General features: G+C 37.9%; 2 protein-coding genes across 3 annotated transcripts in view; one reads left to right on the top strand and one right to left on the bottom strand.

Annotated features, from left to right (window-relative positions):
- LOC133874929 (F-box/FBD/LRR-repeat protein At5g53840-like) overlaps positions 1–18153 on the bottom strand; it is a 91641-nt gene that overhangs the window by 52816 nt on the left and 20672 nt on the right. The window lies entirely within an intron of this gene.
- Positions 12121–15980, top strand: LOC133874928 (F-box/FBD/LRR-repeat protein At5g53840-like). Of its 2 annotated transcripts, none has more exons than XM_062312861.1 (5): positions 12121–12322; positions 12476–12526; positions 12655–13509; positions 13612–13758; positions 15469–15980. In XM_062312861.1, exons 2-5 carry the CDS (start codon positions 12506–12508, stop codon positions 15766–15768), a joined length of 1323 nt encoding a protein of 440 aa, XP_062168845.1. In that variant the 5' UTR covers positions 12121–12322; positions 12476–12505; the 3' UTR covers positions 15769–15980. The 2 variants fall into 2 exon arrangements, with proteins under 2 accessions (XP_062168845.1, XP_062168844.1); XM_062312860.1 differs by having other exon boundaries at positions 12128–12282.

Here is an 18153-nt window from a genome sequence, read left to right as displayed (position 1 = left end):
GTAGTTAACTTAACATATATCACGTCAATTTGTTAAAAAAGTTATTGTAAAAACTATAATATATCACTAGCATCACTCTGCCTTAAAGTGAGGTAGTTGAAGCCAAGGGTGGAACAACGGCAAGGGGGGGGGGGGGGGGGGGGGGGGGGGGGGGGTGTAAAAATTTGATTTTAAAAATATTATAGTTCTAAAAATTCAAGAACTAAAATGTATCTATTTGAATAGTTGATCGCACGCCAGTAGTCCAGTCAAAAAGATTTTTTAAGACAATAAATAGGCCAATGTGACTTGTTGTAGGTACCGGTTGAGAACACTCTAACGTTTAAGTTAGTAGGGTGTTTGAGAATGAATCTAATAGGCAAGATAGAGAGAAAGAAAAAGTGTGCATACCTCATAATAGAGAAATGATTGTTGTACAACTCCAACAATTTTTTTTCAAACTAACCATTGAATCTGTTTTTATAGGGTAATGATTTTTTTACATTAACTGGGTGTATATCAACTCTACATCAAGACACATAGGGTGTGAGACCTATGCATGTAGGTCTCAATACATGTGGGTCTCATATGCATGGGTCTTACACTCATTGTGTCTTGGTGTAGAGTTGATGTAAACCAAAGTGATGTAGAAATAACACATCCCGTTTTCTTACATATGAGTCCTACATATCCAATGGTTGATTTTTTAAAAAAAATTGTTGGAGTTTGTACAAGAGTTGTATAGAAGTTGTAAACGTATCATATCTCCTCACAATATGGTCTATCACCTTTACTTATAGGATTGCCATTGTTATAGTAAGTAGGCTTGATATGGCAAGGACCGGGGGTCAAGGATCCGATATGGAAGGTGTCATATTCCCATGAATACCTTTCTTTTGGGGATGCGCTAACGAATCATTCTCTTATTAAGCCAAGTTTAAATAGGCAAGACTATAACTAGGGGGATATCTAAGATACATTTTTTTTCCTACGGTCCCCTCACCACGTGTCTGTTGGTAGGAGACGTCGGTTGGTTGTCCTCACCAAGGGAGGGATAACTCGCCAAATGTAGCTCGGCCTAGGGTTGAATAGATATTTTAACAGACTTTATTGGGCTTGTGGAGCCTGAAGAGGCCTTTAATAAATAGTATCACTGTATCAATTAGATAAAGTTATTAAAATATCACAGCAATCAAGGAAAAAAAAAATTAATCGTCGGAAGACAAATAATTTATCCACAAAATTAAGAACGAATACATATTTAACAAAATTTGACAATTTAAAGACCAACTTTTTTTCCCGTCTTTAATTATTTATTGGAAGTAGTTTTTATAATGAAACAAAGAGTATTTCTGCAATCACACTGAGGACAGAGTCCTCTGTTCTATTTATAGAAGAATGGAAACAACTTACATGAATAAAATAAAGTTTGACAAGTACAAGGAGGCAAAAAATACAAGATGAACACGTGAAGCAAGAAGGCATGATTAGATACAAAAAGAAGATAAAGTGAAAGACATGTCTTAAGTCAAGAAGAGTGTGGTGTATCTTCTGTAGCTTCTGCATTTTCAAGTTCTGAAATAGGTGGCTGCAGGTTCACGTGAGCAGTAGCTTCATAGGTTCACGTGAGCAGTAGCTTCATCTTCTAGTTCTGAAATTGGTGGCTGCAGGTTCACGTGAGCAGTAGCTTGAGAACATGGTTTAGCAGGAGGTGATGTAATACTCCCCCTCAATCGCAGCGGTTGCGGGCAAACGTTGAGATTGGCTCGAAGATGAGCGAAGCAAGTGGAGGCCAAGGGCTTAGTGAGGATGTCAGCCAATTGATCTTTGCTGGAAAGGAACTTGACAATGAGGGATTTCTGAGCAACTCGATCTCGTACAAAATGGTAGTCAATTTCAATGTGTTTGGTGCGTGCATGAAAAATAGGATTAGAGGTGAGATAAGTAGCACCAATATTGTCGCAGTGAAGAATGGGAGCAGTAGAGAGGAAGATGCCGAGTTCTTTGAGAAGAGATTGAATCTAGAGCAACTCAGTAGTGGTATTTGCTAACGCTTTGTACTCAGACTCAATGCTAGAGCAAGAAACCGTGGGCTATTTTTTGACAGTCCAGGAAAGGAGGTTGCCACCAAGAAAGATGCAGTAGCCGGAGTTAGACTTCCGTTCATCAGGGCAGCTAGCCCAATCTGCGTCAGAGAAGGCAAATAATTGAGAGGAGGGTGTTGGTTTAATGAGGAGACCATAGGAGAGAGTATTTTTGAGATAGCGAAGGATCCGTTTGATTGCAGTCCAGTGAGTGTCACGAGGGGCATGAGAGAATTAAGAGACTTTGTTAACCACAAAGGCAATGTCCGAGTGAGTGAGTGCGAGGTAGTGGAGAGCACCAACGGTGCTTCGATAGAATGTAGTATCAGACATGGGAGTGCCATCAAATTGGCTAAGAGGAGAGGAGGTTGACATTGGAAAGGAAAATGGTTTAGCAAACTGCATAAAGGTTCTTTTGAGTAGGTCGGCTATGTAACGTTGTTGGCAGAGGTGAAGTCCTGTAGGTGATCTGTGGACTTCAACACCTAGGAAGAAGTTTAAGGAACCAAAGTCTTTGATAGGAAAGTCAAGAGAGAGTGAGTGAAGAAGAGAGTCAATGAGAGAGAGTGAGGAGACGGTTAGGATGATATCATCCACATAGACTAGAGCAAGAAGGTGAGTACCTGCAGAGACAAAAACAAATAGGGAAGGGTCGGCTTTAGAAGCAGTGAAACCGAGCTCAAGGAGACGAGTGCTGAGGCGAGAAAACCATGCTCGGGGGGCTTGTTTGAGCCCATACAATGCTTTCTTTAGGAGGCACACTGAGTTGGGAAATTGAGGATGCACAAACCACGTGGCTGTGCCATGTAAACTGTCTCACTAAGAAAACCATGGAGAAAGGCGTTGCTGATGTCAACTTATTTTATTGGCCATCCGGAAGAGACAGCAAGGGAGATATCGGTTTTGATTGTAACGGGTTTGATAACAGGGCCGTAGGTTTCCCAATAATAAATTCCTTCTTGTTGATGGAAGCCTTTAGCAACAAGGCGGGCCTTATAACGATCAACACTGCCATCCGCCTTTCGCTTGATGCGATAAACCCATTTAGAGCCGACAATGTTCATGGAGGGTGTAGGAGGAACAAGGGTCCAAGTACCATTCTTCAAAAGAGCAAGGAACTCTTCAGCCATGGCATCTCGCCACACAACATGTTGGACAACAGAGGTGTAGCATGTGGGCTCAGTTTCAGGATTGGAGGTGGTGACAGTAAGGGCTTGAGGTAAGTGGTATTTGGGAGTGCCATCGGGTAGGAGGGTGGGTTTATGGATGTTGTTTTCGGACCGGGTAGTCATGAGATGGGACCGAAGAAAAGGTGCAGTAGAGTTAGGCATGAAGGTGGAGTGGTAGAGGGTTTGAGAGCGAATGATCATGGGGTGTGAGCGGAGAGGTGGAATAAGTGGGGTGGAGTGAGGAGTGGGAGGAAGAGTGACAAGAGTGGGAGGAGGATCACGTGTAGGTTGAGAATTGGACGTGGGAGTAACAGCATGGGACAAGGGGTGTTGAGGAGTTCTAGGAGGGGATGTAGCAGTATTGTGAGAAGTTAGTGGGAGGACAGTGTGTTGAGGAGCTCGAGGTGAGGATGTGGCAGTGGTGGGAGTAGGAAAAGTGGTGACAGTTGGTTGAGTAGCTCGAGAGGGAAAGGTGGCAGGAGATTGAAGGGTGTGACCAAAGGGCAGTGGGATGGGAAAAGAGGAGGATAGAACACGTGTTGGAGAGGAGGAAGGACGTGGGGCATGAGTGGAGAGACACGGGTTATAGGAATGTGGAGAAAGAGAAGTGAAGGAAGTGGTAAGAGGCCGGGTAAAGGAGAGGGAGATGGTTCAGTAGGTGAGGAAGATTTGTGGAAAGGAAATGCTTGTTCATTGAAGACAACATGTCGAGCAATGTAAACGCGAATGGCAAGTGGATCGAGACACTTATAACCAAGATGAGACAAGCTATAACCGAGAAAAACACACAAGGCTTGGAACGGAAGGCAAATTTGTGGGAGTTGTAGGGACGAAGATATGGCCAACACTCACAACCAAAAACTTTGAGGAATTTATAGTCGGGAGATTTATGAAAGTGCAATTCATAAGGAGAGAAGTTGCGGTTGACACTTGAAGGAAGACGATTTATTAGGAAGCAGGCGGTTTCAAATGCTGAGTCCCAATGAACAAATGGAACATGAGAGTGAGCAAGGAGGGCAAGACTAGTATCCATAATTTGACGGTGTTTACGCTCAGCACTACAATTTTGATGGTGGGTGTGGGGACAGGTTTTTTGATGGGAGATGCCATGAGTAGAGAGGAATTTTTGTAAGGCAAGGAATTCTCCCCCTCCATCGGTTTGAATTGATTAGATGGATCAATCAAAGAAGTTTTCAACCATGGATTTAAATTGAGTGAAAGTAGCAAGAACATCAGATTTGTGAGTAAGAGGGAAAAGCCAAATATACTTGCTAAAATCATCCACAATGCAAAGGAAATAGCGTTTATTATTAAAAGACAAAAGAGGGGCATAACCCCATACATCAAGAAACAAAAGTTCTAGAGGAACACTGGAAATAGATGGAGTGGCACCAAAATGAAGTTTGTACAGTTTTCCTTGCTGACAGGCAGGACAAAGCTGAACAGACGACTTGTGAGGCATCACAGGAAGGTGATGCTTGGACAAAATGCGGCGGACCAACGGAGGGGCTGGATGACCGAGACAATTGTGCCATTGATGTATGGAGACTCTTTCACCAAGGAGAGCAACAGAAGCAGATTTGGGAGAAGAAAAGGAAGGCCAGGGGTAGAGGCCACCTTTACTGGGAATTTGAAGAAGGAGCTTGCCCGTGTGAAGATCCTTAACACGAAAAAAGTGAGGGTGAAACTCAAGAAAGACTTGATTATCATGAGTAAATTGATGAACATAAATTAAGTTTTAATGTGAGGAACATGCAAGAGATTAGGAAGAGAAAATTTTCTGTGAGGTGTGGGAAGATGAGCAACACCAGTATGTAAGATTTGCAAACCTTGTCCATTTCCAACGCGAATTTGATCAGTGCCATGATATTCATCAGCCTTGAGGTTGAGATTGGAGAGGTCATTGGTGAGATGTTTGGTGGAACCCATGTCAGGATACCAATTAAAATTAGGTGGAGAGGATTGAGTTGTGAGGAAGGATGCTGGAGTGACAATGTCAGAGTGATAGGAGTGATCAAACCGATTGAAGCATTTGGATGCAGTATGACCAACTCAGTTGCAGATTTGACAAATGGGACTATTGAGGCTGGGTGAGTACTAGAAGGGAAAATATGGGGTTCGACCACGTCCCCTACCTCGACCACGAGTAGGATGGGGAGAGAAAGAACGCTAGAAACGTTTGACAGTGGAAGAGTTGCGCTGGGCAGCATTGACAGTGGAAATGGAGAAATCAGGAGTAGATTGGAGGTGTTCAAGGCGCTTTTCATGGGTGAGTAAGAAGCCATATAATGTGTCAAGAGAAATGGGATCAATTCTGGTGGTGATAGTGGTGACAAGAGATTCATATTCTGGAGGGGTTCTTCAATGACAGCTAGGGAGTGGGAAAGACTTTGAGCTTTTTGGAAATACTATGAGATAGACATGGAACCCTTTTTTAAGGTTGTAAGTTGGAAACGAGATTGCATGACACGGGCCTTGGATTGAGAAGCAAACATTTTTTCCAAGGCTAACCAAACAGCACGAGAAGTATTGAGACCATAGACGTGGACTAAGATATTTTCTGAGAGAGACGAAATGAGTGCTGTGAGGACAAGTTTGTCCTGCTGGTACCACAGAGAATAGGCAGGATTGACGACAGTAGCAGCAGACGTAGTGGTACTGCTGGGTGATGCAAGGAACTTGGGTGGTGGGGTGAGATCACCTGAGACATAGCCATAGAGATCCTGGCTTTCAAGAAAAGGAATGATTATGGTGCACCAGATTGGATAGTTGTCATGGGGGAGTTTGTGGAGGGAGATGTTGTTGAGGTTTGGTAGAGAAGGAGGAGCAGAAGAGGGTGGAGGGGGTTGGGTATCAGAGGTAGTGGAAGGAGGAGTAACAGTAGACATAGTGAAGAGAAGGATCAGAAGGGAAGGAAGACGTTGGTCTGAGAGGCTCTGATACCATATAATGAAACAAAGAGTATTTCTGCAATCACACTGAGGACAGAGTCCTCTATTCTATTTATAGGAGAATGGAAACAACTTACATGAATAAAATAAAGTCTGACAAGTACAAGGAGGCAGAAAATACAAGATGAACATGTGAAGCAAGAAGGCATGATTAGATACAGAAAGAAGATAAAGTGAAAGACCTGTCTTAAGTCAGGAAGAGTGTGGTGTATCTTCTGTAGCTTCTGCATCTTCAAGTTCTGAAATAGGTGGCTGCAGGTTCACGTGAGCAATAGCTTCATAGGTTCACGTGAGCAGTAGCTTCATCTTCAAGTTCTGAAATTGGTGGCTGCAGGTTCACGTGAGCAGTAGCTTGAGAACATGGTTTAGCAGGAGGTGATGTAATATTTGCTACATACTTTCTTATCAAGTGATCCGCTTGTAGGGCTTAATAGTGTTATTTTAGATGATGTCTTCTTAATAGAAGGAAAGAACTAAACGTAATTATTACAAAATCCTACTCCAAAGATTAGTTTAATTGGCTGAGGACACACCTCATAAAGTGAATGTCATTAGTTTCGAATATGCCATTTTTCATTTTCTTGGAATTAATTACTACAAATGGGCAAATGGGCAAATTCTAGAAAGGCATATTCTCATAATAAATGGGCAAATGAGAGATCCAATCCATTTCGTTTTTTGATAAATGGGCAATACTAGTTTGGGAAATTGGGTGAAGTAGAGTTTCTCTTTGATCAGATGATTGATAAAGGATTATTTTTCATAAACAAATCTGGGCTTAGTTTGGGTCATATTTGATTTTGATAGAGCAGAAAAATATGATTGTTAGAAAAATGGCCGTTTGAGAAAAAATGACCGTTGAAAAATTTGCGTTATAAAAATGATTGTTTTAACAAAATGACCGTTGACAAATATGACCATTTGAAAAAAAGAACAAAAAAAAAAAGATAGTAAAAAAATGCGATAATTCAAAAAAGTAATAAAAAAAAAACCATATCTAGATCAAATAGAGTTAAGAATAGATAATCGGATATATGATGCCCTTTAAAATCATTAGCTAAACTAGATAAAGTAGATTTTGATTAGCTATTTTACATTGAAATATACATAAGCCATTGGGAGTGCTCTTATAATAATAATAAAAAATTAATACAAAAATCTGTGGTGTTCCTGAAAAAGGGGAGAAAGGAAAGTGATTAACCCTTTGATCTGATTCAATGAGGCGGCCTTGTTAAGGAAATAGATATTAGGAGACAAATGTTAAGAATTTAGGTTAAAAAAAAAAAGGAAAAAATAGCTTAGAAACCCACACGTGTGTCAACTGTCATTTATGGTTCGTTTGGGTATTGAATTTTTAGAATTAGAATTGAATTCTAATTACAAATATCGAGGTAAAAAATTGTGTTTGGATGTTGAATTTTGAGATTGAAAAATATTATATTTTAATGGTAAGAAATGATTAGAAGTTTAAAAAGTTGTGTATAATGATTAGTATTTTAAAAAGTTGTGTGAAATAATAATTTAAATAATAATAATTTATTATATATTGATTATTTAATTAAAAATAATAATTGAAATCAAAATTAAAAATTAAAAAAAAAAAATGAAGGAACGGCCCTTTGGGGGTGGCCCGGCCACCCCCAGGCAATGGGGGTGGCCGCGCGCCACCCCCAGAGGAGGTCGGGGTGGCCGCGCGGCCACCCCCAGTGGTCGGGGGAGGCCGCGCGGCCTCCCCCAAGGGCTGGCAGCCACCCCTCTGTTTTTTTTTTAATTTCTTTTTATTATTTTTTTATTTCAATTATTAATATTTTATTATTTAAATGTGGGACCCACGCATTTTTTTAGTCAACTTTTCCTGCGCGTGGGTCCCACCATTAATCTGAAAGACAGCTTGAGTGGACACAAAATTCGGGTCAAAATCCGGGTTTTATGCGGGTGGGTGAATTTTAGAAAAAACCCGAGTGGAATAATTATTCCACTCGGTTGCCAAACACACCATAGCAACTTGTTACCTTTAAGTATTTTGAACTACAGGGCAGATAGAAGAGAAAGAAATAAAGAAATAGAAATGCCAAGGAAAATAAAACAAATGACCTCTAGATGCAATAAATGTAATTACTATAAGAATATCTTATTATTACTAATATTATTTTTATTATAAGATTCTAGGGTGCCTTGAAAAAATAAAAAAAGGATCCCCAAGCTAGGCCGTTACAACGGCTCTATATACAAGAACTCAACTTCTTGGCACTACCGTCATTGAGTCATTGGTTAACGCTGTGGGACATGCCGGCGGTTAGACTTTGTAGTTGAGGTTAGTGTTTTCAAGGTTGATCTCACAATTTTTGAAACCGGAAATAAAGTCTTTTATATATATATATATGCATCGACTCAATTCAAACTTAATACGCAACATAAAAAGTGCTCCGTAAAAAAGAGGTCAACCGGGTTACATTCAAACAAAATTAGTAATCACTAAAATTATTTTAGTCAATTTGTAACGGACTTTATAGTAAAAATTGTAGTGTCCCTAACACTTTTTATGATCAATTTATCTGAACTTTTTGTTGATCTTGGACCTGTTCAATTTGGGCACAAGTTAAAGTACTTGATTAAAGATTTCTTTTATATTTGATGGAATTTGACAATTTGGCTCTAAGATTTCTGTATTTGTTATTGATAAAAGACTTCTATATATATTTCTTCTAGTTTCCTTCTACTCATATGACAATAATGACATATCCTTTCTGAATGGATTTGAACCTGGACAGTGGCCTCTCCTCTGATAATAGGATCTTATTCATTTTAAGTGAAAAATAGATAAATTATTTTATAATAAAGATTTTATTTTACAAATTTAATGGTATATATTATGTCAATTTTAAATGACATGATGTCATGTATATTGTTAAATATCCACCGTAAAATAGTTCTTTCTCCACGCATGCACAAGAAATTCCTCAACTTTGCCTTAAAGCATATAGCAATTTTATTTTTTTCTTCCAATAAAAAAGTATGTAATTATTTAACTGGACAATATCTACCAAGTCAGTCCTCATTCAACATTAATTGTTTAATTACAATTCTACTTAGCTAACTTAACAATTGTGTTTTAACATCATCAAGTGGGTGCCAATGCAAAGAAAGAAAAAAAAGAAAAAAGAAAAAAGAAAAAAAAGCCTCTCGTGGCAACACTTGTACACGCTTTAAAAAGGACAGTTTTTTTTTTTTTTTTTTTTTGAAAAAAAAAAATTATTGGGTTGGAAGAAATTTTGTCAATTCAATTTACTAATTAACATTTGTTCTTAAAGTATGTAATTTTCATATGTATTTTTAATAGGATTAACAAAGCATGTGATATTTGTTATTAGATTATGTAATTCTCACGTGCATTTTAAAAATACATATAAGAATAACTTGCTTTAAAAATATATATTAATTTAATAAATTGAGTTGAAATAATTTTCTTCAACAACAAGAGAGTTTTATCCATTTAACAATATCATTTCAATCCCCAAACTACAAGAAATATTTCCATAATCAAACTATTTATAAAACCTAAAATCTGTAATACCTAGTAGTGGAACTGTGGAAGCATCAAGAGGGGTGGTTAAAATGCATGATTTCCAAATTTTCCCTTGTAGCAACCAAATCAAGATAAATCCAAATTCTCCGTAAGGCTTTCATAACTACGATTCAATCAATAGCCAATGGCCAAACCCAAAAGAACCCAAAAGAAAGAAAGGAGGAAGGAAAACTAATAAATCTCATAAATAAATAAATTATGGTTCGTTTAGGTATTGAATATTTCGAATATGAATAATATTCTGAATTTGATAACGGATTTCAAGGCAATGAAAATATGTTTGGATGTTGAATATAATTCATATTCTTTTTGAATATGTGTTTGGGTGTTGAATTTGGAAGATTGGAAAAAAATGTTTTATAATGGTATAAAGTGATCGGAAATGATTGGATTGTATGAAAAGTTGTGTATAATGATTGGTATAGTAAAAAATAATAAAACTAATAATAAAAAATAAATTAAAAATTAAAAATTAAAAAAACTAAAATTTTATTTTTTTATTTTTTATTTTTAAAAAGAGAAAATATAGTGTTCACCGGCAGCCACCCCTTGGGGAGGGGGGTGGCTTTCGGGCCACCCCGAAATCCATTTGGGGAGGCTCAAAAGCCACCCCAAGCCACTGGCGGTAGCCGCGCGGCCACCCTCGGCCCTTGGAGTGGCCCCAAAGCCACCTCTAAGGCTTAGGGGTGGCTTTCGGGCCACCCCGAAATCCATGCGGGGTGGCTCGAAAGCCACCCCAGGGGGTCGCGGGGTGGCGCGCGGCCACCCCCCGACCCTTAGGGTGGACGCGAGCCACCACCAGAGGTGGCGCTGGCCACCTCTGGAGCCACCCCATTTTTCTATTTTTCTTGAAAAAAAAAATATGATGGGTTTTAAAAAATATTAAAATAAGAAAGATTGCAGCAATTTGCAGTGACTTTTTGACTTCAGTGTCCTTGTGTACTGTAGCTTGATGAGGAAAAAAGAAAGCTTTGCCAAAAGGGCTCCAAGCAACTCGCTCCTCTGATTTTGTCAACTCGAAATTCACGCATCATCATCACCTTGAAATCCAAACTACATTCAAACTTTATTCAAGTGGCCCGTGGGTTTTATTCAACTTGGTTCCGGGTTTGGGTTTTTGAATAAAAACCCGGTTCGAATATTGAATATCCATTCGAACCAAATGCACTATTAATCAGCATAGGAGTTAGCTTATCATTTTTTTTGTTACTTGCACTAAGTATCATTAATTTGTTTGGTTCTTAGCTCAATGAGCTCAACGTGTAACTTGTACCATTATAAATAGAATCTCAGCCTCTGCATTTGGTAAGTTAACCAAAACAGAGCTTCTCCAATTCTAGGTGCTGGACGCGCTGATCAAGATCAAGAACGAGGTGATCTAGGTTTCTGGAGGTGGAGCAGGAGGGTTGTCTAGGGCTTCGATTTGGTGATTGGGTATGTGTAACAGAACCAATATTCTGTAAATGGAAAGAAAGAAGAAAGATTGAGAAGGGAAGAATGGATTTTATTGAAAGAAATGGCCTGTTCGAGAAGGCTACTCTCCTACCTTGGCATTCTAGGTGCCAAGAACCTCCAAGTTCTTACAGAACAGAATACAATTAGAATACCAAAATCATCCTATCCTCTCCTACTTATACAACACAAGAACTAACAAGAAGCTAACTAGCATAACTACTAGTTCTAACTGCTACAACTACTAACAACTAACCACATTTCCAGCTGCAGCTTGTATCTCCTTCAAGCCACGTGTACTGTTCCAATTGGGCTGTTACAGTATGGTTGAAGAGCCTCTATGGAGGTTTTTTTTTTTTTTTTTTTTTTTTTTTTTTTTTTTTGACCTTTCCACCTAAGAGAAGGAGGGAGATTTGAACTAGTGACCTCCGCTTTATGAGGCATGATTCCCAGCCGATTGAGCTACCCCTTGGGAACAAGAGCCTCTACGGAGTTGGTTTGAAGATAAAATTAGACACAAAATTAGACACAAAATATATTTAAATTAGACACAAAATATATAAAATTAATTTAATACTAATATATTTAATATATAAGTATATGGAAAAGAAATCAATTAGACACAAAATTAGACACAAAATATATTTAAATTAATTTAATACTAATATTTATATCAAAATATTCTTAATCATAGCAAGAATTTTCTTAGGTGTTATAACATAGGTCGGTTTTGTGTTGTAAAAAAATTGAATTAGCCTAGGAATATGTGAGCTATTAGCCTGGGATTAAGCCCTTATTGTACTTTGACATGAACGCCTAGGCCTATTCGAGATGCAGAGCCCAAGTCGTGGCTCTCCACAAGGCCCAGCACCGCTACGCCTATTATTAATCTCACAGGGCTATAAAAAATTAAGAATCCCTAATTCCCAAATTGCTTCATCCAGGTTCCAGTGCTTTCAGCAAATCCAACGGAACGAGGGTTTCATCAAATTTGTTTGCAGTTTTTTCATCTAATTTATTGTATAACTTATTTGTATCATAAAAGGCTGTTCCTTGAGCAGGTACACACTCTTCTTACTACAATTCTGGCAGAGAGTTTTGGTTAGTTTTGTTTATTTCGCAAATTTAAGCCTCAAGTTCGTATCTTTGCATCTTTCATATTCTCGTCCACTGCCTCTTGTGTCATATTCGTTACTTTGAGACTGTTTGATTGGCTAATTTATTATATTTTTCTTTGTTGGCAATTTTCTGTAGCTTATATATAGTTTGGCTAATTTAACTTAAATGGGGAACAGAAAACAAAAGGTAATTGCTTAATTTTTTCCTTTTTGTTTTGTTTTTGTTTTTGTTTTTGCTTTGCTATTCCAATCATCTGGTTGTGTTTTGTACTGAGATTTACCTTTTGCATGGTTGCAACTGAATTGGGTGGTTAGAGAACTCGATTTGTCGAGGATCGGATAAGCGGAATGCCGGATGATGTTCTGGTTTCCATTCTGTCTCTCATAACAATGAAAGAGGCGGGGAGAACTAGTGTCCTTTCTCGCCGATGGCAAAAGCTTTGGACTTTTGTTCCTAATTTGAATTTCGACGGGCAAGAGAGGTTATACTATTTGGGAGATCATAGAGGCGAACGGGGATTCCGGAGACTACATCGTATTGCAAGGACCAATTATGTGAAATGGGTGAATCGTGTTCTGGAATTGCATCGTACTCCGGCTATTGACCAATTTAGAGTTTTTTTTGATTTGACTGAGGATTATAGACGTGATATTGATAATTGGATCAACTTTGCAATGGAAAAGAGAGTTCAAAGGCTTGAGTTGAGCTTTGATTATTGTTCCCTTATAAATCCTTACCCTTTTCCATCATTGTACCAGACTCGCGGTATTCCCAGCCCAAATTCCCTTAGGGCCCTCATTTTGAAATTTCTGAATGTAAGTGGAGAAGTTTTGGAGTACTTCATATGCAACTGCCCCTTTCTTGATCGACTGTGGGTGGAAGGTTCGGAAACTCTTGTCAATCTGAAAGTTGCTGGTCCATTGCTCCGCTTGAAGCACTTAGAAATATCCCATTGCTTAAAGTTAGAAAACCTAGAGATTTCTGCAAAAAATCTAGTATCATTCGTTTACTTTGGGCCAAGAATAACCATGCCTTTCAAGTATGTACCCAACCTTGTTGAAATGTCTTTGGAGGGCAATTATTTTGAATATTCAATCTATAACTTCTGCGAGTTTTCAAGTTATCTTCCGCGGCTAGAGACGCTTGTATTGGATCTTTCGAAGGTCGAGGTATGTATGTAAAATTATGTTGGTTATGTTTTTCTTTTATAGGTTTTCCTTTTGAAATATGGAACTTTAGTTTTCTGCTCTAACTCTTGGTTCGTTTTACAGAAAAAAATGAAGCTCCTTGAATTTCATACATTAAGTAATCTAAAGCAATTAGAGTTGATAGCCACTGAAAAAAGTGGTAATGCAAGCCTTCTTTGGCTGACTTCCCTGTTAAAAGCAGCTCCTGTCTTGTGCAGATTAACACTAAAGGTAAATGTTCATACTTGTTCCCAACATAAATTATCCAATTGTGTGATTTGGTGGTTGATGGTAGAGTAATGCTTGTGGTGCTTTGGTTTATATTAAAATCTGCATAAAGCTTTTAGCTTTCATTCCAAGTGTTTAAATTGGTTCCGTCTTGTAGTTTTACCTTGTTAGCACATCATTGTTTGTTCATTGCCATGCCATAAGGATAAAAAAAATGCTGTCAGAACATTTGGCATATTCAACTCTTTAAGTTTTGCACCAAGAATGTGCACTCTTTGTTTAGAGTATGACGACTTCAGAAATTTTAGTTTACCTATTTTCAGCAGGTAACCTGGGTTCCTCATGAAATATTTAATAATAGAATATCATGCCATGTTAAGGATTTACATGCATGCACTAGAGACTTATGGAATTAGATTGGCTTAATGGGTTATGGTCATTCCTCCTTGGTTTCTGATTCAATTTCGAAGTGGGATTTCAGTTCATCCTTTTGATTTCATGCTGAACTGTCAATTGTTTTTTTACTCCTGTTCTTTATTCGTATTTGATATTTGGCCCTTTTTTATTTTATTTTAAGGTTTGTAGAGTTGGGGTGTTTCGTAAATTTTGTAATTGTGTACCTTTGTTGATTCTCTCTCTCGTGCAAATAAAAACCTTTACTGATCTTTCACTGCACTGTTCACAGCTTCTGGAAAGGTTTTGGACAGTTTCGTAGGGTGTTTTAGTTGATGCCAGATTTGAAAAGGCATAATTTGGTATTATCGGTTCAGGTATCGGGTCGCAAGAAAACGAAACCAAAAAAAACCTTAACCATGTTGGTCCGCACCCCCTCTCTTCATTTTTTCTTCTTCCTTCATCTCTTACCTCCATCGTCTAACCACCCTAACAAAGCTAGTGTTGTAACCCAAAGCAAACCTAAATAGTAATAATAATAACTCCATTTCTATCTTCTCTATCTTCTTCAAAATCCTGTGCAAATATTAGACATATACTCCATTTCTATCTTCTCCATCACATGTTTAGTTTCTTCTGTTTTGCTGAAAGGCAAGTGTAGATTTGGTTTTTCCGTAGTAGTTGGTTTAATACATGAGGCGGTCATTCTTTTGCAGTAACGACATATTCGATAGTTCTGATAAGTTAAAATTTTTTCTTGTTGATTGGTACGTAGTGTTATTATTATTTTTAATGAATGAGAAATCTATTAAACCAACAAACTGAAACTCTTTACAAACAACTGTATCCCGAGAATCAATCGGTGGTGATCTAATTAACTTTTAACCAGGTAGCTCCTACGCAAGTTTCACCTCTTCAAGTGAAACAAAGTTATGAGAGCAATCTGTCGGCAAGAGTAAAAATCAGTTAGAGCCTAGTCGACTTTAATACAAAGGTTGTTGCCTGATTATGAAAGAGTCAATTATGGATGGCTAATGAAGTAAGGAATATCCATTTTGGTGGTTGCTGAAAGTAAACTGCATCATAATCATGGAGGGAAAATCATTGGGCTTAATCAAATCCTATGTAGAAAATTTAAGACTCATTCCACCATGAAGAATTGGCATGCTCCAATACTTGAGTACTGTTGTTAAAGGTTGAACATATCGTGGTTCATATTTTGGGATTATTGTGCTCCTTGATGATAATTGTAGTATGTGTTCGTAGTTTGTTTCTAAACAAGCAAAATCTTATGCATTTTTTTCTAATTTCTTATTGTAGTTACATATGTATGGATCCCCTGGTCGAAGAAAAGTACAGAAATCTCCAAAATGTCTCCATCATTGCCTCAAACAGGTGGAAATGGTTGGATTTGTGGGGCGAACAATTGATGTCGAGTATGTCAAGTATTTAGTTAAGAATGCTGTTGAGCTTGAGAAGGTAATAATTGATCCTCGATGTCCTCTTATGGTTGGATCGCCATTGGTGTATGAGGAGATAGAGGGAATGCAAGCTGCTCGAGAGTGTGCGAAGATGCTTGGAAGAGAATTATCTTTAGTTGACAAATTAATAGTCCTGTAACTTTTCCATTAATGATCAGTAATAATTTAGTTAGTGGATAAAATTTCATTGACAATAGATACTTTTTTTTTTTTTTTTTTTTTTTATGCTTTTGCTTTGGTTTGATATTTGAAACGTCATGTGTAAGTGCACGTTTTTGTTTGCACTAGAATAATTTTGGAAGTTAAAAAGTGAAACAATATTGATGTAGCAAGAAATATATATTGGGAACATACCATCGTTTGTTTTGCAATTTATTAGGGCACGTTGGATTAGGGCATGTGGCCACATGGCCACGTATCAAGATGGCCACGTGGATATTCACGTGCTCAATATCCACGTGGCCCAATGGGCACGTGTCAACTGGCCACGTAGCTAACAGTGTAATTTATAGAAAAAATTACAATTTTTTAATAACATGAGAGAAAATAGTCCGACACGTGATGTGTTTAGCGACCATTCTATTGCATGTGGCACGTTACTAATATATTAAATATATAATACATTTATAAATTGATGTGTAATTATTTAAATAATGTATTTGACATATTAAAAATATCGTAAGTGATATACTTCTCAATGTTTTTTTTTTACTAGAAGTTAGTTACCAAATAATGTGTAATTTACATATGAAATAAATCATTTAAAAAATAAATACAACTTTTAATTAATACTACGTACATATTTTGGTATATTCTATGGTTTGAACCCTAACCCGAGTTTACTATTTATATAGCATATATACGTATGGTTAGGGTTTACATAAATAATGTATATATATAAAGCCTGCTTCATTTGCAGCCCAATTAAAATGATGGGTTCTCGCCCTTCACTGAAATGTGAGAGAGATGTTCATTGTTGTGGCTTTTTGAGCTTATATTTGCATTGTCTTCACATTAATTATTGTTATTATTATTATTATTATTATTATTTTTGTAAGTACATTGATAACAAGAACTAACAAGCTTAAGCAGAATAAAACTATAGTATCTAACAACGTAATCTAAAAGGAGGTGGGTCTTTCCCACTTACAATAGAGATAGAGGAAAGGGGTGGAGGAGCAGTGGGAATGCAGTCAAAAAAGGATATGGCTGCGGCCCAATGTGTCACTGAGTGGGCACATAACTTTGCATTTCTATTGACTTTTTTCTGGCACTTCAGAAGATGGAGATTGGAAGGGAGTCGTTGATATCATGAATGATAGGTGTGATACGCCAATCAAGAGGATTTTGGGAATGTTGCAAAGACAGAATGACCACTTGAGAATCGCTTTCTAAAATAAATTTCTCAAGCCTAAAAGAAGTAGCAAGAGATACTGCTAGACGCGCAGCTAAGGCTTCATCATAATTTGGCGAACAAGGAGAGCTAATATGAGAGATCATACTAATAATATGGCCTTGGTGATTACGACAATATGCAGCTTGAGCTAAGAAAGAGCCTCTGATTGTTGTGTCAGAGTTAATTTTGAAGCAGGGCTTGTAGGAGGCAACCAGCTTTCCAATGGAGTTGGGATTTGATGCCAAGCAGCATAGTGTTCCATAGAAGTCTTGTTGATATGCTTAGAGACTTGGATAGCATCAAAGGAGAGAGCATTATGAGAAGCTTTGTTTTTGTAATACCACAGAAGATCACAAGACACAGCTGCAAAAATTTGAAACATGTGGCAATCAGTTATAGAGATTCCTAGAGATGTTGGGGAGATAATTAGTTTGACCCAATCCACCATATAAGAGAAATTGAGAGCTTTGGAATCCAAGGGCCAAGGAGAGTTGAGCCACACAACCCGGTCAAATATACAATTGAAGAATAAATGCTGAAGAGAATCCATCCCTGAGTGACAAAGCGGGCATTAATTCGGGATGTAGGATGGAAACATGCCCAAGTAGGAAGAATATTCCAAGCTATTTTTCAGAGAAAATTCCTAAGCCGATCATTGAGGTTGAGCTTCCATATAGACTTCCAAAACCCCAATGAAACATTAGGGCTGCAAACTGGCAGTTTCGATTGAATGAGTATGAGATATGCTAAACTGATGGAGAACTTACCAGAAATAGAAGGAGTCCAGAGGTAGTGGGGCTTCGGGTCATTCAAAATTCCCAGTTTAAGAATCGCTTGAGCATTGAAGTTATCAAATATAGAATGAATAACTCTAGGAATCCATTGCAAGGTGTTTGAGGAAAGCAAGTCAGAAATAAGCAGGGAAGGTTGGGTGAGATTGTTTTGAAATTTAGGAGAAGGTCTGAAAAAAGGGATAGGGGAATCTAAGAGGTTGACCAGATTGGGAGGTGTGAGGTCGATGATACCTGGAGACAAACATTAGCAAGGTAAAGAGGCTTACTCTTTTGAATACCACTCTAGATCATGGATGCATTAGGGGTGCTAGAGGTTGAGAAAAAATCGCCATAT

The sequence above is a fragment of the Alnus glutinosa genome, chromosome 8 (assembly GCF_958979055.1).
Source record: "Alnus glutinosa chromosome 8, dhAlnGlut1.1, whole genome shotgun sequence".
Classification (NCBI taxonomy): Eukaryota; Viridiplantae; Streptophyta; class Magnoliopsida; order Fagales; family Betulaceae; genus Alnus; species Alnus glutinosa.
This window is presented reverse-complemented; position numbering and strand designations above follow the sequence as displayed.